This window comes from Pantherophis guttatus, chromosome 1 (genome assembly GCF_059756535.1).
Source record: "Pantherophis guttatus breed Tessera chromosome 1, ASM5975653v1, whole genome shotgun sequence".
NCBI classification, from domain to species: Eukaryota; Metazoa; Chordata; class Lepidosauria; order Squamata; family Colubridae; genus Pantherophis; species Pantherophis guttatus.
Window position 1 is genome coordinate 235,041,033 of NC_142063.1, and position 25,592 is coordinate 235,066,624.

Here is a 25,592-nt window from a genome sequence, read left to right on the forward strand (position 1 = left end):
GCAAACGCAGGGTGCAGAAGGAGGTTTCTTGGATGAGCCTCTGTTGGAATCTTCTCCAATTTTGGACCCGGCTCGGATGGTTGAGGTCAAGGATCAGCGCATAACTCGTGCAAAATCTAAGCAACTTAAAGAAAAGCAACAACAACAGGAAAGACAAGACAAAAAGGGAACTAAGAGTACCACACAAGAGATGGGAGCCATGGGGGGAGCGAGACCGAAGATTTCGGAAGATATTCGGTCATTCTGCTCGTCGCTCCATAAAGATAAAGATGACGATTAAGTGTTTATCTTGGAATGTGAATGGGTTGAATTCGGTACAGAAAAGGAAGAAGTTATTTTTATATCTGAGACAATTTAATAATGATATAATTTGTTTACAAGAAACTCATATCACAACTCAAGACCAAAAATACTTGATAAATTCCAAACTAGGCACACATTTTATATCTTCAACTTCGCAAAAAAAGAATGGTGTGGTTATCTATGTAAATAAAAGACTAACAGCTAAAATTATAGAAGCAGATGAAGATGGTAGGTTTATAGCAATTGAATTGCTTACAGTGAATGGCCAAATTCTTTTGATTGGAATTTATGCTCCCAACCAACAACAGGACTATTTTTATAAAATGTTACATACTAAAATATTGCAATGGGACTATAGATCTATTTTAATAATGGGAGACTGGAATGGAGTAATTGACTCTAAATTAGATAAAAAGAGTTTGGCGAAATCCAGAATTAGACTACCACAGACCTTTTTTGATATGAAAGAAGATTTGGAACTAAAAGATATTTGGAGAATACATAACCCAAAAGAACTGGATTACACTTTTTTTTCCGACAGACATAGATCCTTCTCTAGAATTGACTTTATTTTGTTGTCAGATGATTTACTTGTTAAGACAAAAAGAACAAAGATTCTTCCAAGAACCTTGTCCGACCATAGCCCAGTATGGATAGAAATTGAGATGGCCAAGAACGAGCGACGTTCTTGGAGAGTGAATGAGAACTTGTTCAGATATGAAAAAAAAATATAAAAGAACTTAAAAAGCATTTGAAAGAATTTTTTGAAATAAACTTGAATAAAGGTACCCCAATTGAAATTATGTGGGATGCGAGCAAAGCTTATATGAGAGGGATGCTCATTTACATGAACTCTAAACACAAATTGAATCAACAAAAGAAAAGATCTGAATTGGAAATAGAAATAAAGAATAAAGAACAGTTACTTATCAAAAACCCAACAGATGAAAGAATACGTGGTGTAATAAAACTTCTGAAAGACCAATTTCAAATGCTTATGGCGGAACAAGTTGCAACAAATTTACAATATGCGAAGCATAATACCTTTTGTAATGCCAATAAACCGGGCAGATGGTTGGCTTACACTTTAAGAAAAAAGCAGAGTATACGGACTATTGATAATATTGACATTGGAGGGAAAGAAATTTTTCAACAAAAATTAATTAAAGAAGCTTTTGTGGACTATTACACTAAACTATATGCTAAAGATGATGTGCAGAATGGACTTATAGAAAAATATTTAGTTAATAAAAGAGTCACAAAAATTACAAATCAACAAAAGGAAAGAATGAATTATCCTATAACAGAGGAGGAGATAATGGTAGCAATTAAACAATTAAAAACAGCTAAAGCTCCAGGAACTGATGGTTTGACAGCAGTGTATTATAAAACTTTGCAAACAGAAATGGTGGAACAACTTAGAGATTTGTTTTGTAATATTCAACAAGGGGGTAAAATACCCCCATCATGGACTACAGCATATATTTCTTTGATACCAAAAGAACAAGCAGGTCCTAAAAAACCGGAGAATTATAGACCAATATCTCTTCTTAATACTGATTATAAAATTTATGCAAAAGTATTAGCCAACAGGTTGATGCCAGTAATTCAAAAGGTGATTCATGATGACCAAGCGGGATTTATCGAGGGTAGATACATGAAGGATAATGTAAGGCAAGTAATAGATTTATTGGAATATCTTGAGAGGAATAAACAGGTACCTGCAGTGCTGGTATTTTTGGATGCGGAAAAGGCCTTTGACAGAGTGGATTGGAATTTTCTATTAAAGACTTTAAAAAAGATGGATTTTGGGGCGGTCTCAGCAATTTACCAAGAGCAAAAGGCACAGATTATTATTAATGGAAGTTTGACAACAGAGTTTAAAATTGAAAAAGGAACAAGACAGGGATGTCCGCTATCCCCATTGTTATTTATTTTAACATTAGAAGTCTTGTTAAATACAATACGGGACTCTAACACCTTGAAAGGTATAACGATAAGGCAAGAGGATTACAGAATAAAAGCATTTGCAGATGATCTGGTTGTTACCCTATCACAGCCAATGGAATCAATAATTCAGATGAAGGACATTATACAAGACTATGGTAAAGTTTCAGGTTTTAGATTGAATCAGAAAAAAACTAAGATGATAGTTAAAAATATGACACAAGATCGTAAACATGAGCTTGAAAGGAGGGCAGGATTTGAGATTGTACCAAAGGTAAAATATCTAGGAGTTCAGGTTGCACAATCAAACATGAAATTGTTTCAAAATAATTATGAGGTTTTGTGGCGAGAGGTGCAGAAAGATTTGGAGACTTGGAAAAAACTGCAGCTGTCTTTACTTGGAAGAATAGCAGCAGTTAAGATGAACATTTTGCCAAGATTTCTTTTTTTGTTTCAAATGATTCCGGTGCTCAAAAGCGACAAGCAATTGAAAGTTTGGCAAACTGGAGTGAATAAGTTTGTCTGGAACGAGAAAAAACCGAGAGTGAAATTGAAAATTATGCAAGATGTTCCAGAAAGGGGAGGTGTTAAACTTCCAAACCTACAGTTATATTATGAAGCAGCAGCTTTGTCTTCAGCAAGTGATTGGTTTGGAAGGAAAAAGACTGGAATACTGAATATAGAAAGTTTTGATCTTGAATTTGGATGGCATGCTTACTTATTTTATGATAACAAAGTGGATAAAGTATTTAAAAGCCATATACTTAGAGATTCTTTGTTGAGAGTCTGGAAGAAGCACCGACTCAAATGGGATTATAAATTACCGCTATGGCTGGATCTTGGTCATATTATGTGGAATACAAATATAATGTCACTCGGGGGGGTTTTATACAAAGAGGTTCTTTTTACAGATGTGGGCAGATGGCAGTTGAAGACACTACAAACACTGTTGGACGAAGGGATTAATTTAAGTTGGTTACAATATAATCAATTACAATTGAGATGGAGAGAGGACCAAAAAACTGGTATTATGTTGCATGAGGAAGAATTGGTTAGACATATAAAAGAGAAAGGTCCAATGCATATTAAAAGGCTATATAATGTTTTGTTGGAAAGGGATTCAGAAACTGAATTGGTTAAAGATTGTATGATTAAGTGGGCACAAAATTTTGAGGAACCAGTGATGTTGGAAACATGGGAAAAAATCTGGGTTCAGAATGTTAAATTTACACAGTCGCAGAATTTGAGGGAAAATTTTTATAAAATGTTTTATAGATGGCATTTAGATCCCAAAAAATTGTCGTGTATGTACCCTAATATTCAGCCAAAATGTTGGAGATGTGATTGTTTAGATGCTACATATTATCATGTTTGGTGGACTTGTAGGAAAGTTAAGGCTTTTTGGATAAAAATTTGGTGGGTCATGCAGAATGTTTTGAAGAAAAAAATTCAATTTTCTCCACAATTGTTTTTATTGGGAATAGTTAAGGGTTTTACTTTGGGTGAAACAAAGTTGATATTGTATATGATAACAGCTGCGAGACTATTGATAGGTAAATATTGGAAGAATGAAGCTTTGCCCACGATTGAGGAATGGACTTTGAAGATGGCCAGTTTTGCAGAGATGGCGAAGATCTCAGCATTTTTGAAAGACTGTTCACAAGAGACTTATGAACGGGAATGGAAAAAGTGGATAGATTATGTTCAGAACAAATATCAAACTAGGAAGTATCAAATAGCTTTTATTTGAAAATGATATTTTAAGATAGATGTATCTCAGTGTAATTAAGATGGAAAAATTATAAGGAGGAGGGAGGGGTTCAAGTTTTATATAAGTTCTATATTAAGGTTTTTTTTTTTTTTACCTGATATAACTATATTGTGTGGAAGTCCAGGGGGAGGGGAGGGTTAGGGAGGGTTAGGGAGGATGGGAAATTTGGGGTGGGTAGAGGGGGGGGGAAAGGGGTGAAAATGTAATTGTAAAACTCTTGCAATAAATAAAAAATAAAAAAAAAGTGCGAGGACCAGTCAAAAATGACTTTTTTCAGCCCTCTGAGTAGTCCCTATGCACATAGCCACGCCCACCCAGTCACATGACCAACTAGCCACGCCCACACGGCACATGACCAGCTAGCCACACGCACCCAGTCACATGATCACCAAGCCACACCCCCAACTAAGCCACGCCCACAGAACCGGTTGTTAAAAAATTTGAATCCCACCACTGTCTGTTCCGTTCCCTTCCGTTCCCTCCCGTCCCATCCTGTCCCGTCCCGTCCCATTCCATCCCATTGTCTTTTCTTTTGGAATATGTGTTACAAATCCAACATCTTTTTAAATATCTTATTTCCTCCATGTTCTAGTTTTCCAAAGTCAGAATCCAGAACCCAAGACTACATATTCTGTTTCTGCATCAAGGTTTTTCAGTCGATTTCCTCCACCTACTCTTTTATTTCCCAGAATCAGTGTAATGTGATATGATTCAGGAGGATTCATTTTGGTCTCACCTTTAAGCTTTCTAAAATAGCTTAAGAGCTTCAAAATACAGCTGGATAAAGCCTTGGGTGAGGCAGTAATCTGGATCTGAGAGGAAAAAAGAAGAGATGATCAAGAGCCTGTGTGGGCCCAGATCTGACATGTGCCAATATGTTCTTAAATCATCAACTTCTTTCTTCTCAGATCTTGTTGCAGATGTCGAGTTGCTGAAAGTATTTACTGGCAGGAACTCCTTAAGCACTGCTGCACACCCTAAACCATTTTTCTTCCTAATAAATAAATGATTCAGTCTTCATTCCAGTCAACCACTAGGATTACTAACAGAAATTATGTTTTTAGGTAAAGAGTTGAGAAGCAAAGGAGGAGTTTCAAGGCCAGGAGACTAAAGATGGAAACACCAACACAGAAGGAAGAGGGACTAATTTAGTCACACTCACCCTTTAGAGCTCTCAGGGACAGGGCTTTAAAGCAAATGATTCTTTTGATCTCATTCGATTCTTCCACATTCAATATAATCCAATTATATTGCACTGCAAAAATGATAAGGCTGCCTGGCAGTAGTAGTTTACGGCTTATGCCCTCAATAGATGAATCTGGAATGCTAGCTCCAGCTGAGAAAGCTGAGTCAGTCCTTCTCAAAGTGATCTCTGTGGCTTTCCAGCTGTCATGGTCAACTGGAACCATGAGGGAGGCTCAGCTCAGTTCTCCACCAGAGGTAGAAGATGGCTTTGAAAGGTTGGCTCTAAGCAGTCTTCCCTTTTCACTTTCTCTCAGTCCTCAGCATAGGCTTTCTCTTAAGCAGACAAATAACTGGTAAATTATATTATTTGTGTAATTTACACAAATAGTCCTTGATTTAACAATCATCGCTGGGTCCAGAATTTCCCTTGCTAAGCAAGAGGGTTGCTATATGAGTCACACCCATTTTTAGGACCATTTTGTCATGGTTGTTAAGCAAATCACTGCAGTTGTTAAGTGAATCATGTTGTCATTAAGCAAATCCAGCTTCTCCCATTGACTTTGCTAGTTGGGAAGATCACAAATGGCAATTACATGACTCCAGGATGCTGCAGTCATTATAAATACATGCCAGACATCAGGATTTTGATTACATGATCATGGGGATGACTTATGTCTGGAGGCCTGGTCATAAATTACCATTTTTTGTGCTGTCAAAACTTTGCTAAACGAATGATTGTAAATCGAGGACTAGCTGTATTAGCTAGTCATACCATGTCATTTGTTTTTTTAAAAAAATATGAGCACCTACACCTGCCTGAATTCTCAAAATTGTTCTTTATTTCAGTTGAATCTTTAATATGAAACAACACTGTGGCAGAATTGAATCTGCCCATCCAGTCTCTCAAAGAGAGATTATTGCCGGGGGGTGGGTGTTTCTTATTGGACCTGATGACAGGCCTTCCTGGTGGAGGCCCCCTTTCTAGGAACAATCTCCCTGCAGACAGATTGTCCTCCTGGCGTTTCCTAAATAAGCCAAAGCAGTGGTGTTTCAGCTTCGATTTCATTTAAGCCTGTGAGGCTTTCAACAATTTATTTAGGTTTTTTAATAGGTAGGTTGTAGGTTTGTGTGTGTGCGTTTCACCTAGCATCCTTCCTGATTAGGATGGGCTACAGATAGTATAAATAAATAAGCAAGCACTCCAACGGAGTGATTTTCTGAAATGGAGACGTTCCCTGCATGGGGGAAAAAAAATACTCCAATGAAACTCCTTCTGTGGCTGAGAATGCAGATGACAGGTGAAGCGGCTGGCTGAATCAATAATTCTGACATGATTCCAGGAAGTGAGGAAAAGCCACTTGAGAAATAAATGATCTGTGCTTTGTTCTGCTTTTTACTTCAGTTGCATTGTGAGTCTAGGGAGCAGAGGCAAAACATCTTGTTGCTCTGATCAGTAATGCCTTGGGGAGGCAGCTGAGGAAAGGTCCTTGGCTAGAGATTCATGAATGAACATTTTGTCCTTCCAATCTGGAAAGGTTGGAAACTTACAGCATTAGTCAACCGTTGATATTCTTTTTGGGATTGATTTTAATAACGGAAAACCAAGTCCATATCATAAGTAAATAGGTCATCATTTTATTCATACGAAATCCCTGCCAATCGGCGTGTTCTGTATTCATAGTTTTGAAGACAATTTTTGCTTTGGTTCCGTTTTTTTTTTTAGGAAGTCCACCTTCCAATGAAGTGGCAGCAGGTAATTACCCATTTATGGAGGTATCTGATGATGGACGTCAAGTGCCTGTTGTTCAGGCATATGCCTTTGGAAAATATCTCGGCTATTTGAATCTTGAATTTGATGATAAAGGAAATGTAATCAATGCATCTGGAAATCCCATTTTATTGAATAAAGATATTCCTGAAGGTATGGAATTGGGAAGGGGATGTGAAACGTCTTATAAGTATCAACTGAGTAAATATGATCTTTCAAAACTTAATACTATTATATATATATATATATATATATATATATATGATTATGTCATTAGCCACATAGTTTGATTTTCTCCAGGAGAAGACTTCTAAAAACCATCTGCATAATATCATCAAGATAGTTATGAGGCTTTTTAAAAACATGAAGTATAGTACAGGGCAGCATATACATGGCATGTCCGAAAGGTGCTTTTTCAAGAGGCAACTGGACTTTCTGGTTTTAATTTGAAGATGTTTTGCTTATCCAAGAAGCTGTTGTGTACTGTCAGCATCCTGTACAGCTAGTAGCTAATTCCGACAGTGAGGTGGCTGGAGTGGTGCTACACCAGCAGCCTGTGCAGCTGGCACTCGAGTCAGACAATGAGGAGGCTGGAGAAGATGTGGTGCCAGAGGCGGGGATTCAGCCAGGGCCTTCAGAACCTCCAGAAGCTCCCTTAAGTGAAGAGGACGAAGAGGAGGAGCCTCTTCCCAATGCACGGGCGCGCAGTGCTGCCAAAAGGCAGGAGTGGCTCCTCAGGAGGAGGTCTCCTCGAGAGTAAGGCTTGGGGCTAATTGGCCACTTCCTTAGCCTATTTAAGTAGGAATGCTGACTGAAGCAATTTGCAGGGAACAACTTCGTTCACATACCTTCGTGTCTTGTTTTGCTTATCTTCCTGCAAATTGCTTCTGGGCATTCTGCTAACCACAGTAAGCTTTCAGAATTATTCTTTGAATTCTTGGTAGCTGTTAATGCAGTTAATTAACAACTGTTGTTGTAAAAAACTGGTTTATTTAGTAAACTAGGGTTTGAACGGACTTTGTGTGTGCTGCGTTCTTTGGGGTCCGTAGCTGGGGCAGAACAGAAGCCTCTTCAGCTCTGAAGAAGCTTCTTGGTTAGAAGTGAAATGTCTTCAAAGAAAAACCAGAAAGTCCAGTTGCCTCTTGAAAAAGCATCTTTGGGACAACCATGACCTGCATGACTGAGAATCTCCATGGCATGTTTTCAATGGATTTGTGGAAGAACATCAAAGGTTTTCCATTTTGTTTGATCTTGATTGCCCATTTTGCACCGACAGTATATACCTGTGATGGCGAACCTATGGCACACGTGCCAGAGGTGGCAACAGAGCCCTCTCTGCTAGCACGTGCACCATTGCCGCAGTCACATCTCTGTGGCGTTTCTTTCGTGAGCTTATTTCCCTGCAAACGACAAAACTGAAGCTCACAAAAGAAAAAGATTTTACCTCTTGCTGCACTGCCAGTGTTGGGAAGCCCCGCCGGCCACCAGCCAGCTGGTCTTCGGGTCTCTCTCACACATGTCCACACATGCACACATTCGTGCATGTCCGTGAATGTGCAGGTTTGTGAATTTCTGCACATGCGCACATTCACACATGTCTCTGCATGCGCATGTTTACACATGCACATGTGCCTTTCAGTTTGGGCATGTGTGCGTGTGCAATTTTGGCACTCGGTGTCTAAAAGGTTCGCCATCATTGGTATATACATATAAATATAAACATACTGATAGTTATCTGGATTTTATTATTACTCCCTTTCATAGAAATACAGTCAGGTCCAGAAATATTGGGACATCGACACAATTCTAACATCTTTGGCTCTATTCACCACCATAATGGAGTTGGAATGAAACAAACACAATGTGCGTTAACTGCAGACTGTCAGCTTTAATTTAAGGGTATGTACATCCAACTCAGGAGAACGGTGTAGGACTTACAGCAGTTTGCATATGTGCCTCCCACTTGTTAAGGGACCAAAAGTAATGGGACAATTGGCTTCTCAGCTGTTCCATGGCCAGGTGTGTGATATTCCCTCATTACCCCAATTACAGTGTGCAGATAAAAGGCCCAGAGTTCATTTCAAGTGTGCTATTTGCATTTGGAATCTGTTGCTGTCAACTCTCAAGATGAGATCCAAAGAGCTGTCACTATGAGTGAAGCAAGCCATCATTAGGCTGAAGAAACAAAACAAACCCATCAGAGAGATAGCAAGAACATTAGGCGTGGCCAAAACAACTGTTTGAAACATTCTCAAAAAGAAGGAATGCACCAGTGAGCTCAGCAACACCAAAAGACCTGGGAGACCACGGAAAACAAGTGTGGTGGATGACTGAAGAATTCTTTCCCTGGTGAAGAAAACACCCTTCACAACAGTTGGCCAGATCAAGAACACTCTCCAGGAGGTAGGTGTATGTGTGTTGAAGTCAACAATCAAGAGAAGACTTCACCAGAGTGAATACAGAGGGATCACCACAAGATGTAAACCATTGGTGAGCCTCAAAACCAGGAAGGCCAGATTAGAGTTTGCCAAACAACATCTAACAAAGCCTTCACAGTTCTGGAACAAGATCCTATGGACAGATGAGGCCAAGATCAACTTGTACCAGAGTGATGGGAAGAGAAGAGTATGGAGAAGGAAAGGAATTACTCATGATCCTAAGCATACCACCTCATCAGTGAAGCATGATGGTGGTAGTGTCATGGCGTGGGCGTGTATGGCTGCCAATGGAACTGGTTCTCTTGAATTTATTGATGATGCGACTGCTGACAAAAGCAGCAGGATGAATTATGAAGTGTTTTGGGCAATATTATCTGCTCACATTCAGCCAAATGCTGCAGAACTCATTGGACGGCGCTTCACAGTGCAGATGGACAATGACCCAAAGCATACTGCAAAAGCAACCGAAGAGTTTTTGAAGGGACAGAAGTGGAATGTTATGCAATGGTCAAGTCAATCACCTGACCTGAATCATTGACCATGCATTTCACTTGCTGAAGACAAAACTGAAGGGAAAATGCCCCAAGAACAAGCAGGAACTGAAGACAGTTGCAGTAGAGGCCTGGCAGAACATCACCAGGGATGAAACCCAGCGTCTGGTGATGTCTATGCGTTCCAGACTTCAGGCTGTGATTGACTGCAAAGGATTTGCAACCAAGTATTAAGAAGGGAAAGTTTGATTTATGATTATTATTCTGTCCCATTTCTTTTGGTCCCTTAACAAGTGGGAGGCGCATATGCAAACTGCTGTAAGTCCTACACTGTTCACCTGAGTTGGATGTACATACCCTCAAATTAAAGCTGACAGTCTGCAGTTAACGCACATTGTGTTTGTTTCATTCCAACTCCATTGTGGTGGTGTATAGAGCCAAAAATGTTAGAATTGTGTCGATGTCCCAATATTTCTGGACCTGACTGTATATTAATTTTGTAGATCTGGATCAGTTTCAAAGCATTAATGTAGATTTATCCACAGGCTTGGCCACACCCACAGGCTTGTTTCTATCTTTTTCCAGAATTGTGCTATTTTTTGTGCAATTTTGGAAAAAAAATCACAGTTGGATTAAGTACTGACAAAGGCTTTGTGTGCACACATGTGCATTCCAAATCATCTTTTTCTTTGAACCTGAAACAGCAATGTTTTTACCCTCTTCCTTGAATTTTCTCTATCATAACTACTTCGTAAGTACTCTTTGTCTTGAAAATAATCTTTTACCTGATACGAAGAGAAAGGAGATTGCTTTCGAAGAAAACTAAATCCAAGTTGTCCACAGCCTTGGCATCTAATTGTGAAATCCTTTCAAAACTAAATTTGCGATTACTTCTGAGTTTTCGTTTCTGCTGCATTCTTTTTGAAGTGGTTAAATATCAATCCTATTGTAATGTTATGTAGTGAAAAAATAAAGATTTCCCCCATATTTATATGTAGTTTAGAAAGCAATAAAGTGCTTTGGAGAATGAGGGGGATGCTCATATGGTTCTTGTCTGCAACGCCTTAATCCGGCTGGGTTTTCACATACTGTAGCAGTCAATCACCTAGCTCAAATCTTGTAACAATTGCAGATGGCCAGTCGCACAGTCTCGGTGAGGCATTGCAGAACCCAGGTCTCAACTCAGTTACTATTATAATCACGACTTTTGTTTTAGATCCAGCTGTGAAAGCAGAAGTCAGCAAAATGAAGGTTCAGCTACAGAATTATTCTTCGCAAGAAATAGGGAAAACAATTGTTTACCTAAATGGTACGACGCATGCCTGCCGCTTTCACGAGTGCAACTTAGGAAATTTAATCTGTGACGCTGTGGTAAGAAACTAACAAATTAGAATGCAAATAACTGGTTCTGTACTTGACCTGAAATATAGTTAAAGGTACATTGCTTGTACATGTTAAGGGAGGTACACACCCTTAACATTGAAATCCGGGAACTTCTATAGTGTCAGAAAGACTATTAAAGTCTTAATTCTGAAATTTTATTTATGCACAGCTAAGGCTGGAATGTGTCCGAATAACCTTAGTAAACCTTAGTAAAGATTGAATCCAAAACTATTTTGCCCAACAGTTTCCAGTAGCTGCAGGATGATGATAGATCAGGGTACATAGGTGTTTATTTAGAAACCTCTAATAGCTTGGCAAAACTTCTACTCTGTCTGATTTTAGTTCCCTATCTTGCTTCCAAGCCCTGCCTCTTTCTTCTTGTCTTGCTTTATTTACATCATGGATGCCCCAGATTCTGATTCTTCACCCCTCGCATCTTGTTTGGCTTGTCTTTCCTCCTCCTCCTTGCCAGCATCATTTCCAAAAGTCCCAACCAGTTGTCTGCCTTCTATGTTTCATTCCTACTGCTGCTGGTCCTGGAAGCAGCCCTAATTTCAGGTCCTCCTACTCCTGCTCTGTTGTCACAATCTCCATCCTGCCAGTGTCTTACTAACTCCCACTAGCCCTGTCATGCTGTGGTGCTTTTTCTGCCAATCGCATCACTCTTGGTGCACAGGTCTTGACAGGAATAACTATTGGCATTAACAAATTAAAGACCTAGAAGTTGTACTGTGCTTTAAAAAAGGGTGCTCAGCTTGTAAACAAAATGGAGTCAGCTGGGAGGCCCAATATAACCCAGCAGCTTCTCCCTCAGAGCCATAGTTTCTCTACAGCCATCACCCCACTTCTCACCTTGCCTTAAAATAGGAAATAATCTTTATCTCTGATGAGAAGCTGCTCAGGATAAAAGTTTTTTTCCTCAAAAAAAAAAAAAAAAGTTCAGTAAGGAGATTTCAGAAGTATTGTTAAGGGCAATCTAAAAAGAAGCTACTATGGAAGGGGAACGAGCTAAGCCCTCTCTACTCAATTTTATGCCTTTCTCAAAAAAACAAAAAGTATTTCCATACAGATAGCAAAAGAGCTCCCATTGGCATCAGTGGAGACTCTTAGAAAGCCACATTGCCAGACGGGGGGGGGGGTGCTTTTTGATGAGGGGGTGCTGCAAGGAAGGAAGGAAGGAAGACTTGTAACAAAACTACTTTACTATGGGCTTTTTTGGTTTTAGTGCTAGATATCACCCCAGGGTTGTTTTTTTTTTAAATTTGATTTATATGCCGCCCTTCTCCGGAGACTCAGGGCGGCTTACAATGTGCTCAGCAATAGCCTTCATGCTTTGATACACCAATGTCTTTAAAGCCAGGTGAAAAGGATATTGGAGGTTTAATTCACATTTTTTCTTCTTTGTGAATGTTTTTAGGTTTACAATAACCTGAGACATCCAGATGATAACGAGTGGAATCATGTTTCCATGTGCATCCTAAATGGTGGAGGAATACGGTCACCTATTGATGAACAAGCCAATAATGGTATGTGTAATTTCAAGAGCTTTTACACAATGTCACTTCAATTTCTTTTCATTTTATATCAATATTTAAGTTTGGACTTGTATTCACTATTCAACTTACTGTCATAGTTTTCTAAAATTTGCCAGGCTGTGAAGTTTTAGCTCTTGACCTTATCCTGTTTGAACATCCCATATTTAGTTTGGGTGAACATGCTATCCAAAGCTACAGTGATTATTGCCTGATAATGAAAATTAGCAAAATTCCTTCTTTTGCAACTTCCTTGATAGAGAAAAAAAGCCCCTTCATCCATTAATATTTAAAAACTACCAGATCAACCTTTACAGAGCATCTTATTTATGTTTCTATTATTTTGCTGTAAATAATTGTCCAAACCCTCTGTGGCACAACTAGTTTTTCTCTTGGAAAATCATCTAATCATTTTTATGCACATTGAAAAAACATTGCTTACATATTTTTTGATACTTTAAACTACACATTATTATCTTTTTTTAAAATTGTGTTTTACTTATTCTTTAAATGTAATTTAATTTTTATACTGCAGTGCACTGGAGACCTTGAGATGGCATGGGTAGAAACCACAGAAATAAAATTAACATCCCTACTCTTCATATGGATGAATGATGGCCTGCCACTTTTAACCTAAGATGCAAACTAGATGCAAATCTAAGATGCAAACCGGAGTGGAAGATAGTTTATCCCTTTGGGGTCACCTAGACAAGAAGCACAATTGTAATATCTTTGTTGCAATGTTGCATTAACAGAACCTTTCAAATAGGAAAACATTTCTTCCCTCCTTTCCTTTTTCTTCCCAGTAAACTAGGGAAGATCCCTTTTGAGATGCCCCCCATGTCCCGCTTTTCTTCTGAGGGCTGAGATACCTTCTGCATGATGGTTTTTCTAATCCTTGGATCTTGCTCCTGTCTCCCAAAGTGATTCCTACAACACCATTAAATAGAAGGACTAGGCAGTCTCATTGTGGAATAAGATTTGAACTCAGCTCTCTTCCAGTTAACCAATACCGCGATGCCTTAAAAAGGAACAGAATTGTGCATAATATGACTGATCACTGAATAACAGTGTTGTGTTCTAATCAGGCATTATTACCTTGGAGGAACTGATAGCAGTATTGCCATTTGGAGGAACTTTCGACTTGCTGGAGATCAAAGGTTCTGCTCTAAGGCAAGCATTTGAGCACAGTGTTCACCGACATGGGCAAGGAACGGGTGAATTGCTACAGGTCTCAGGTTAGCTACCTTCATCCGCTACCAGCACAAAGTGCTAAAATCTTTTTCATCGAGCATTAACAGTTCATCTTCTCTTGCTCAAAACCCTTCCCCCCCCCCCCCCCCCCGGGGAGAATGATTTAATATCCAGCACCTCCATAGGTGTATGTGTCACTAAGGAGCCAGGTAACAGGAAATAAGAATCTGACTCAGACTTCCAGCTTGAATAGCATTGGATGTAAACAAACACAACATACTGGAGGCAACATTACTCACCTTTCCCAAAATTGTTGCCAAACTGTGAGGGAGAGAGAGAGGGCGGGGAAAGGCACCCGAGCTTCGAACAAATAATGCCAAACATCTCAATCTTTGTTTGGAGTTTTCATGGGGATGTGCCTCAGAATAATCTGAAGTCCAGATCCCAGGGCAGGTCAGGTATAATTTAATCTAGCCTTGGTAGTAGAGATGACAATCAATCCAAGTCATGCAGTTGAGGTCTTCTGTAAACTCCTGCCCTAATTTCTTTCCCTGGAGCTACACTGTGCTATAAAAACGGTGTTGCTGTAGCCACGTCATAAACAAAATGTTTTCAGTATTTACGTGCTGGGGATGAAGAGAAAGATGATTGTGAATGGCAGGTCAGTTCTTAGCATTAGGCTGTTTTTGAATCGGAGGTGAGCAAATGAGAAACATTTATTCATTCACGCTTTTATTTACTTAACGAAGGTCCACTTAACAATAGCGATTCATGGCAAAACGGCAGTTGGTAACTACTACCCCTGCACTGATTTGTGGTAAATTCTTATAAAGAGGAATTAGTCGCTCCTAGTTTAAAAAGATTTTCAAAAATAAAAATTACGCTGAAAAATTATTTTCCTATTTTGGTAGGGCACTTTTCCATTTTGTAATCCTGCAGAAATATATTGATTTTATTTCCCTGCCCCAATTTCCATAAGCAATAAAGCTAGAAATGTACATGCATATTAGATTGTAGGCACTCCTAGCATGGTTTAAAAGAAAAGAAAAGAAAGGAAAGGGGGGACAGTTTAAGGGAAGGATAAAGATCAAGTTGTTTTCAGAAGAATCAAATTTCCAGTAGAAGTTCTTGCTGGAGAAAAAGAAAATTGTCAGAGGGGATTTTCCTGTAACCAGCACCATCTCCTTCATCTTCTATACCAGGGGTGTCAAACTCACCGCGTCACTGCATGACGTAGTGGGACTTTTCCCCTCTTTGCTAAACCCAGTGTGGGCGTGGCCAATGTGTGATGCATCTGACCCATGGACTGCAAGTTTGACAGCCCTGTTCTATACCAATCTGGAACAGGTACAAAGTGCTACCGTAGAATGAATTAACAATAACTTCTCCCTTTCTGCTAGTAGAAGTGTTTTGTAAGCAGACTTGCATCCATGAATCTGGTTTTACCATTTGTCTATCCTCCAAAAGCCATGAATAGCACAACTGTTTATTAATACGTTTAGAGATACAAATAAGAGATTTGCAATAGATGGTATCTAAAACACTTGTGACTTGTGTTTCTTAATAGGCATTAAAGTGGTGTATGATCTCTCCCGAAAGACAGGGAGCAGGGTGATCAGCTTAAATGTTCTTTGCACAGAGTGCAGAGTACCAACTTATGTGCCGCTTGAGATGGAAAAGTCCTACAAAGTGCTTTTATCTTCTTTCCTTGCCACTGGTGGTGATGGATATTACATGCTAAAGGGAGACGCAAGTAACCACAGCAGTGGTAAGTATTAGCCTTTCTAGTGATTAACCAATGGCAAGGTAATTAGAATGATTAATTATGGAAGTACTGGAATTCATATCCCCGAAATGAATCTGCATGACGTAACTAAGGACAGTATTGCTAACATCCCACAATTTCTACGTTCCCTTTTTCAAACTGCAAGAAAAAATATTGAATTGAGTTTGATTTGGGCCATTATGCAAATGAGGGAAAGTAGAAGTGCAAGGGACTTCACCATTTTCCTGTACAGCAAGATTTGATATAAAAATACAAAACTTGATTGAAGTGTCATCTTCGATCAAGAGCCGTGGTAGCACAGTATTGAAGTATTGCAGACTAACTCTGCCGACTGCCAGTAGTTCGATCCTGATGGCTCACAGTTGACTCAGCCTTCTATCCTTCCGAAGTCAGTAAAATGAGGACCCAGATTGTTGGGGGCAATATGCTGACTCTGTAAACTGCTTAGAGAGGGCTGTAAAGCACTGTGAAGCTGCTTGTAAGTCTAAATGCTATTGCTATCATTTTCGTCTCTTTTACTTCCAAATAGAATAATCAAGTAGCATTTGTATTCAAGGTATTAACACAGGTTTTCAGGGTATTAACACAGGTTTATTTATAAACTAGCTAGGAAAAATCTACTTGTGAATCAAAAATGCAGTTGGGAGAGTAGTAGATCTCAAGTTTCTCTCTAAAGAAAAGATTTTCACTACTCTTTTATATCTGGTAGCATGGTTGGTGCTGCTTCCTTACTGTACACCACCAGCAGGAAACCTCTTAAGGCTCCAGATGCTGCGTGTGCAGTTTATAAAATCTAGGAGTAGAAAGACAGAGAAATCTTAATATGCATAAGCAAGGACAGCGGCAACCATTCAAGAAAATGCACATTAGCATTCAAACGGCCATTCTGCTCAGTCATGAAAACACAACACTAGCAGAGTTGCCTTGAATGATATGGGCTGCTATATAAATTTGATAAACAAACTTTGAGTGTTTTCCATTTCAAATAGCAGTAAATGGATCCTGTGCAGGTTTTTTAAAAAGAGTACTAAAGTTAAAAGCCAGGGGTTTACAGTGCCCTAAAGTATTTGACTAACATTGGGGACTGCCCGGTTCAAATGCTTACTCAGCCTAATTTCACAGCAGAACACTGAGTCAGTCACTATTCTCAATCTAATCTACTAAAAACTGGGCTCCTGGGCGATATAAAATGAAGGTTACATGGGAACAGAACCACTGGATATACTTGGCTGCAGATTCCCTGGACAAAGTACAACTGTGATTACTTTTCAAAAATGAAATTACTCCCTTTGCACAATGTCTATTTGTTATAAGAATAATGTGATCAGAATTCTAGGTTTTGAAGACTCTCCTAAGAGTATACTAACATAGTAGAAGGCAAGGAGATGTAACATTATTGCATTGTATAAAGACAAGGAATTTAACAGTATCCAGAACACGTTTCATTGTTTGAAATCTATTTAACACAGATCATTTGTAGGCAGTTCATAATTGGCTAATGTGGAGTAATTAAGTTATTTAAATAATTTGTTTTAAACAGGTGATCTTGATATTTCCATTGTCGGTGACTACATCAAAAGAATGGGAAAGGTTTTTCCAGCAGTGGAAGGTCGCCTTATGTTTTCGGCTGGGACTTTATTCCAAGAACATCTTTTTTTGACCTGGGGATTATGCATTTCACTTTTATATTTCATTCTTTAATTTCAAACTTATTTCAGACTCTTTGGTCAACAGTTCATGCACTCTCAGAAGCTAGCATGTAAATTTTTAATTACCCTTGGAGTGGTTGGAATCCTTTGAAGTTTACTACATACAATATGTATATGATTTATGTATATAATATGTATATATGTAGCATCTTTGATTTTTTTAAAAAAGCAATTTAAATGATCCCAAAAGGCAAATGATTATCATCTGGGGGACATTCACAAATGCAGAAATATAAATCGCAGATTTCCATTTGCATCTGAATAACAGCACAACGCATGGTTGGAGAATTCCAACCAAGTTTCTGATGAAAAGTGGCCAGTGACAGTAAATGGTGTTATGCAACAATTTCTGTAAAATCTGTTTAATAAAAAGAGCATTCTTTCATTTTTGGTTCTGTACATGATCTTCAGTTAATGCAAAAGTCATCATGAATGAAGTCTGAATAATCTTTCAAAGTCACGTTCTGCATTTTTCCTCAGCGAAAATTATTCAGAAGAACAAATAATGGGATTTTCCTGAGATTCAATAAACAATAGGCTTTAATCAATCTTTTTTGAGTAAAAGTTTGTTTTCTGAAATAAAGGTTAATTATATGTACAAACAAATATACAAGACTAAACAAATAACCTAGTCATTAAATTAGCACACAGCAGTCATCTATGAAACGGAGTTAATTCAGTATCTCGATGTATATGTGATCTTGATAAGATAAAGGAGCCATTCTTTTCAACCTGTGAAAAATAATAGGGGAGGGAGGGGAGAGAAATTATGTCAGCCAATGAAAAGACCACCACTATTTAGTACAATAAATATAAGTAATACTAAAACAGTGGTTCCTTGGTACTCAACTGCTTTGAAACTTATCAAATTTAGTACTTAAATGTGTTTTGACATGAAAATTTTGTCCTGGTACTCATCATTTATTTGCTACTCAATGCACAAGCTAGATCTTGTAGGTGTTGCTGCCTTATGACTCACTACATTATTACTTATGGGAAAAATCTGTTTGGTACTCATCATTTTTGGTACTCATCAAGCCTTCTGGTACCAATTAACAATGAATACTAAGCTATCTAAGTACTATCCTTTCAGAATAGCCTAATAAAAATGGCTGATCTTCCTTTATGCATTGATGAATTAAGGGCCACCATCTAACTAAGATACTTCACAAAAGCTTAATGGAGGTAATGCAGTGAGGTTGAACTAGACAACCAGTAAAATCCTTCCAACTCATCTTTTCTACAATGCTTTAATTCCTTTAGTTCTTTTCTGAGGAAAAAAACCCTAATAATTAGAGGAAGCAACTCTTATTTTGCCTAGATTAGTATTTTACATCATCGATCAGATAAATTAGAACTGTTTGTGTTATGACGTACCATTCAACTCTGGAAATAGTTCTTGAATCCCAATATCCAGTAAGACATATGTTAACTAAAAATAAAATGCAAAGAAAAGTTGCAATTTTGAACTTTTAAAATATTACCTTAACATGGAAAGGTCTGCATAAATTTAGCATATTAGATAAATTAGATAATCAGAATCTTCAAACATTAGCTAAAATTATTCTCAAATTTCAAAGAAAGCTTTTAACCAGTAGTCACAATAAATTACAAACCATCTTTAAGAATTTTCAAAGTAACCTAAGTCTACTTACCCACAAAAGGAAATGTGTCAGAGGCCCAATGACAGCAGCATGAAGTTGAGAACTAGTAACCACTGGTGCCTATCATCCATCTTTTGTGTCCATCCTGCTTTATGTCCACTCTTGCCTTCTAAGTCTTTCTTATTTTCTGCCTTGACTCTCTAATAGTTACCAGTTCTTTCCTGGGTATGTTTGGCCATCCATCCATCCATCCAGCTCTAAAGTTCTCCATTACTGTTCTCTATTTTTTTGCTTTTTCTTCTGCACCCTTTTCCTCCTTTTCCATCTTTTCTCAACAAATTATACTACCTAGATTCTTCCATTTATTCTTCCTCATATCCCCAGGCTTTCCATTTCATAAATCCTCACCCCCCTTTTCACTCTGATACAAAGATTACCTTCATTTACAGATACAACTGTAAATTGGCTACGACTAACACAAACAGCATTCTGTGGACCACATCCAATCTCAAGTCTGGAAATGCCAAAAGATTTGGCCTAGTTTAACCTAATTTAGCCCATTAATAACATTTGCTATTCTGGATTGCTTAATTCTTTGATCAATGTTCCTGCTCTTTAACTGCAGAAACACAATAATGCTGTGCTTATTAATTGTGCTGCTCTCTCAGCCACACATCTGTCATGCAGAAACAGTATTTGGAAATACATTCCTAAAATTTGAAATTTATTTCTTTACATGTTGTTTTGCATACTAGCTATTAATGTAAGACAGCTGTGCATCCACTTGTAATGATGCACAGTATTTCAAAACTGTAAATTAAAACTGATAAAAATTCTACCCTTAAATGCAATAGGTGCTTTGTTTGTCCAACAGAACTCACCTGTTTGTTAAGTACTGGCTGCTGCAATCCATCAAATAGAAGTCTTATGCCTTCGTATTTTGCATCTTCCCCAATACATTTACCTATCAGATCTGGAAAAAACATCACAACGTAAGTAAGTCAAGTCAAACAAAAGGAATTCAAACTTCAAGCCTGACCCTGAATGCTTTGTCAGCTCAAACGTCTATTCTACAAAAGGATAACTGTTGGTGGGAACTGAATGAACAGCTGATTTCTGTACAACATTTTAGCGGGACACTTTAAATGTACAATGGGCAGCCAGTATATTTCTTACCATATAAAATCTTCTGATTGCCTGCAATAACGAATTGTACCTTTTCCTTTGACGGGGAGGTCTTTCAGACACTCATGCCTTGGTTACTTCAAGATTGGATTATTATAATGCATTCTACATGGGGCTGCAGATCATACATGCAGGTCAAATTGAGTTTTGAACCTTTATTCTTGACGCCTTTAAGAGGGAAGGAATGCAATAAACAAGCCCCGTTCAGTTTCCAGCTGGTGTATAGCTGAGACACATCACATAGGGGATGCAGAAACTGTTCCCTGCTTGCACTTCCATTCCTTTTAGCTAATTTCTCGGATCAATGAAGTTCAGCTCTTTGCTCCTGAGTCTTCATTAAGTGCTCTGCCTCGGACTAAGGACTGAAAGTCTGAGGAGACATCAATAAGGATGTCTCCTCAGAATAAGGAGACTAAGTGTGAATAAGGAATCTTGGGAATGTTCTGGATTTCCATCTTCCTCATCTGAGAATGTGTTCTCCAGCAGGGCCATAAGAGCCAAAAACTAAGTTAATGCAAAATTTGCATTTGCTAATTTGAAGCACGTAGATTAACATATCTAATCTGCTCCACTGGCTTCCAATTTGCTTTCAGGCACAGTTCTTAACAATCATCTAAATACCTTGAATTTTCCATCATGTAAAGAAATTAGACTGAGGAGGTAGGAATGTCATTTTTGAAGCAGCTCTCAACTGTAGAAATCTCAAATGAGAAAAATGGCCTGTGTAGCTCCATAGACATTTTAGCCTAGCTGTTTGGGCACTTTCTTCATGATTACACTAATTAGAAGAAATTGTCCACAAGGGATGGTTGCTATGCACCAATTCTTCTCTGCTGTCCAACTAATTCCTCCCCAAGGTTATGTGTTAATTATTAATTAAATTTATATGCTGACCAACATTATTCTGCAAAGCAACTCTGGGTGGTTTACAATTAAAAATTAGTTAGTCCTCGGTCCCAAAGCATTTCCACTTCCCCAGATAATAGGTAAGCAAAATCTCATCCAAAGCCCTCATTATAATACAGATATTTAAAACAAAACACAACAACTTGCCTTCAACAGCGTGTTTCTTTAATACAGATAGTCCTCGACTCACAACTGTTCATTTGTGGTCTTTGGGTGTTAAGTGAATTTCGTTGTATGGGTATATTGTGTATACATGTACTGTGTATACACATACAACAACAATAAAGTTATTATTATTATTATCTTTTATTCATTAAAAATGAAACTCAGCCAAAATTTATATATATTTTTAAATGTTTTAATATTTGTATTCTATGTTTTTTATCTTGGCTGTACACCGCCCTGAGTCCTCAGGGAGAAGGGCGGTATATAAATTGGAAATTAAATTAAATTAAATTAAATTAAACAGACCGAGTGGCTGTGGCTTCCAGCGTCCCGATATAGTCAGCTGACACCATCGCTGGCTATTGGGGGCGAATCACTCGCCCCCACGGAGAGGGCTCGCAACTTGGGCGTCCTCCTGGATGCATGGCTGTCTTTAGAAGATCATTTGACGGCCGTGGCCAGGGGGGCTTTTTATCAGGTTCGCCTGATACGCCAGTTGTGCCCCTTTCTAGATCGGGACTCTCTACACAGAGTCACTCAGGCACTAGTCACTTCCCGCCTGGACTACTGCAACGCTCTCTACATGGGGCTCCCCCTGGGGTGCACCCGGAGGCTCCAGCTGGTCCAGAACGCGGCCGCGCGGGGGATTATGGGGGCGACGAGGCGCTCCCATGTGACACCTCTCCTGCGCGAGCTGCACTGGCTCCCAGTGGTCTTCCGGGTGCGCTTCAAGGTGTTGGTGACCACCTTTAAAGCGCTCCATGGCTTAGGGCCGGGGTATTTACGAGACCGCCTTCTGCCACCAATAGCCTCCCACCGGCCAGTACGCTCGCACAGAGTGGGTCTCCTCAGGGTGCCGTCCGCCAGACAATGTCGGCTGGCGACCCCCAGGGGGAGAGCCTTCTCTGTGACGGCGCCCACCCTCTGGAACAACCTTCCCCCAGAGTTACGTACAATAACAGACCTCCGGATTTTTCGTCGGGCCCTGAAAACTTATTTATTTCAACTAGTTGGGCTGGCTTGAGCTAAATTTTAAATTGATTTTAAATTGGGTTGTTTTAATTTACGGCCAAAATATTTAATTATTTTAATACTGTTTTTTAAATTTTGTATGCTCTGTTTTACTTTGGCTGTGCACCGCCCTGAGTCCTATTTGGAGAAGGGCGGTATAGAAATTTAATTAAATAAATAAATAAATAAATAAATAAATAAATAAATAAATAAATAAATAAATAAATAAACTGGACATTTAAAAATGTGTCACAAATACCATTGACTGGTGCTAACCAGGGTTGCTGCCAGCGTCCTAGGTATCAACCAAGTACCTTTTTAAAATATATTATTATTATTATTATTATTATTATTATTATTATTATTATTATTATTATTGACTGTTCAAAGTTACAAGGACACTGAAAAAAGTGACTTATAATCATTTTGCACACTTATGACCATTGCAGCTTCCCCATGGCCATGTGATAAAAATTCAGATGCTTGGTAACTAACTCACATTTATGACGGTTGCAGTATCCTGAGGACATGTGATCACCTTTTGTGACCTGACAAGCAAAGTCAATGGGGAAACCAGATTCACTTAACAACCATGTTATTAATTTAACAACTGCAGTGATTTACATAACAATTGTGGCAAGAAAGGTCACAAAATGGGAGCAATACTCACTTAACAAATGTCTCATTTAGCAATGGAAAATTTGGGCTCAATTATTGTCGTAAGTCGAGGACTATCTGTATTTAGTGAAATAGCTTAATTCAGTTACTTGATTAATTTTCATTTCCCAAGATCAGACTACTGATCTTTTACGGTCTTGACCTAGAGCTCTAAGATTAACCTAGGATTTGCTTAACCTCGGTTTCGTGTCCTTTCCTAGATGCATGATTGCCTCTTTCTGTCACTCAACACACATTTTTAGAGCCAGATTTTCTTTTTCATATTCGTGGACCACACTTGTCTTAACAGCTGAAAGAAATCCACTCCCAATAAAGCACCCAAACCAGGTGCATTTGGGACTTGGTTCTATAGTGCAGGGAGTATGACATGTCCTGTAAATCTCAATTTCCATTTTGGCATTTTGTCTCGGTTATGTCCTGGGCATGAGCTGCTGGTTTTGAGAAAGGGATTCAGAATATATTTGTGAAGATGCTAACGAAGTTCAGCCTCACCACCATCCATTCTCCAATTCTTAAAACCTTCAGGGTTTTTGTTCGTTTGCTTGCTGCCCCTTTTACTTCCATGTTCCATTTCTAGGTTACCCATCCTCTTTTGGATATTTAAGTACAAAACTGGTTTCCTGAACTCTTGTCATTTATCTAGGAGAAATGGTTCTAATGAAGAAGAGGTCATCTTTTGTTTCCATTTAGCATAACATTTTTGATTATCATATTCTGGTTTCCATCTAATTTTGCCTTCATACAGAGTCAAGCTGGGAAATTTGCTCCATTCCTTAGTAGTGGGAACACTGGCTGACAGCTGTAACTCAAATCCATCTGGAAGATCTGCAGTAAAAAAACAGTTCTACCAATCTAAATCTAGTATGGAATCTATTGCCTACCAAACCTACAGGGGCAAGCAGTGGGTTAATTGGAAAGCAGTGTGCATAACTCCAATCATACAGTTTATACAGTCAGGTCCAGAAATATTGGGACATCGACACAATTCTAACATCTTTGGCTCTATACACCACCACAATGGAGTTGGAATGAAACAAACACAATGTGCTTTAACTGCAGACTGTCAGCTTTAATTTAAGGGTATGTACATCCAACTCAGGTGAACGGTGTAGGACTTACAGCAGTTTGCATATGTGCCTCCCACTTGTTAAGGGACCAAAAGTAATGGGACAGAATAATAATCATAAATCAAACGTTCCCTTCTTAATACTTGGTTGCAAATCCTTTGCAGTCAATCACAGCCTGAAGTCTGGAACGCATAGACATCACCAGATGCTGGGTTTCATCCCTGATGATGCTCTGCCAGGCCTCTACTGCAACTGTCTTCAGTTCCTGCTTGTTCTTGGGGCATTTTCCCTTCAGTTTTGTCTTCAGCAAGTGAAATGCATGCTCAATGGGATTCAGGTCAGGTGATTGACTTGGCCATTGCATAACATTCCACTTCTGTCCGTTCAAAAACTCTTTGGTTGCTTTTGCAGTATGCTTTGGGTCATTGTCCATCTGCACTGTGAAGCGCTGTCCAATGAGTTCTGCAGCATTTGGCTGAATGTGAGCAGATAATATTGCCCAAAACACTTCATAATTCATCCTGCTGCTTTTGTCAGCAGTCACATCATCAATAAATACAAGAGAACCAGTTCCATTGGCAGCCATACATGCCCACGCCATGGCAGTACCACCACCATGCTTCACTGATGAGGTGGTATGCTTAGGATCATGAGCAGTTCCTTTCCTTCTCCATATTCTTTTCTTCCCATCACTCTGGTAAAAGTTGATCTTGGTCTCATCTGTCCATAGGATCTTGTTCCAGAACTGTGAAGGCTTTGTTAGATGTTGTTTGGCAAACTCTAATCTGGTCTTCCTGTTTTTGAGGCTCACCAATGGTTTACATCTTGTGGTGAACCCTCTGTATTCACTCTGGTGAAGTCTTCTCTTGATTGTTGACTTTGACACACATACACCTACCTCCTGGAGAGTCTTCTTGATCTGGCCAACTGTTGTGAAGGGTGTTTTCTTCACCAGGGAAAGAATTCTTCGGTCATCCACCACACTTGTTTTCCGTGGTCTCCCGGGTCTTTTGGTGTTGCTGAGCTCACCGGTGCACTCCTTCTTTTTGAGAATGTTTCAAACAGTTGTTTTGACCATGCCTAATGTTCTTGCTATCTCTCTGATGGGTTTGTTTTGTTTCTTCAGCCTAATGATGGCTTGCTTCACTCATAGTGACAGCTCTTTGGATCTCATCTTGAGAGTTGACAGCAACAGATTCCAAATGCAAATAGCACACTTGAAATGAACTCTGGGCCTTTTATCTGCACATTGTAATTGGGGTAATGAGGGAATATCACACACCTGGCCATGGAACAGCTGAGAAGCCAATTGTCCCATTACTTTTGGTCCCTTAACAAGTGGGAGGCACATATACAAACTGCTGTAAGTCCTACACCGTTCACCTGAGTTGGATGTACATACCCTCAAATTAAAGCTGACAGTCTGCAGTTAACGCACATTGTGTTTGTTTCATTCCAACTCCATTGTG

The 25,592-nt window shown here is 39.0% G+C and overlaps 2 protein-coding genes across 4 annotated transcripts in view; one reads left to right on the top strand and one right to left on the bottom strand.

The window, feature by feature from the left end:
- NT5E (5'-nucleotidase ecto) overlaps positions 1 to 18,055 on the top strand; it is a 37,315-nt gene extending 19,260 nt beyond the window's left edge. The window contains exons 4-9 of the mRNA XM_034408932.3: positions 6,930 to 7,127; positions 11,120 to 11,274; positions 12,704 to 12,812; positions 13,907 to 14,056; positions 15,580 to 15,780; positions 17,339 to 18,055. Coding sequence (XP_034264823.2) covers positions 6,930 to 7,127; positions 11,120 to 11,274; positions 12,704 to 12,812; positions 13,907 to 14,056; positions 15,580 to 15,780; positions 17,339 to 17,499 — 974 coding nt within the window. The 3' untranslated portion in view covers positions 17,500 to 18,055. The remainder of the gene's footprint in view (positions 1 to 6,929; positions 7,128 to 11,119; positions 11,275 to 12,703; positions 12,813 to 13,906; positions 14,057 to 15,579; positions 15,781 to 17,338) is intronic.
- The window catches only part of SNX14 (sorting nexin 14), a 48,725-nt gene continuing 40,986 nt past the window's right edge, over positions 17,854 to 25,592 (bottom strand). For 2 of the 3 annotated variants that reach the window (XR_015731377.1, XR_015731378.1), the window contains 3 exons: positions 19,993 to 20,084; positions 18,885 to 18,939; positions 18,030 to 18,239 (listed from right to left, as the gene is read on the bottom strand). Coding sequence is in view for 1 of the 3 variants with exons in the window: in XM_034408922.3 (XP_034264813.2) it covers positions 18,235 to 18,239; positions 18,885 to 18,939; positions 19,993 to 20,084 (152 nt within the window). In the remaining 2 variants the exon portion in view is untranslated. Of the gene's footprint in view, positions 18,240 to 18,884; positions 18,940 to 19,992; positions 20,085 to 25,592 lie in introns of all 3 variants that reach the window. The other variant, XM_034408922.3, reaches the window with a different exon arrangement.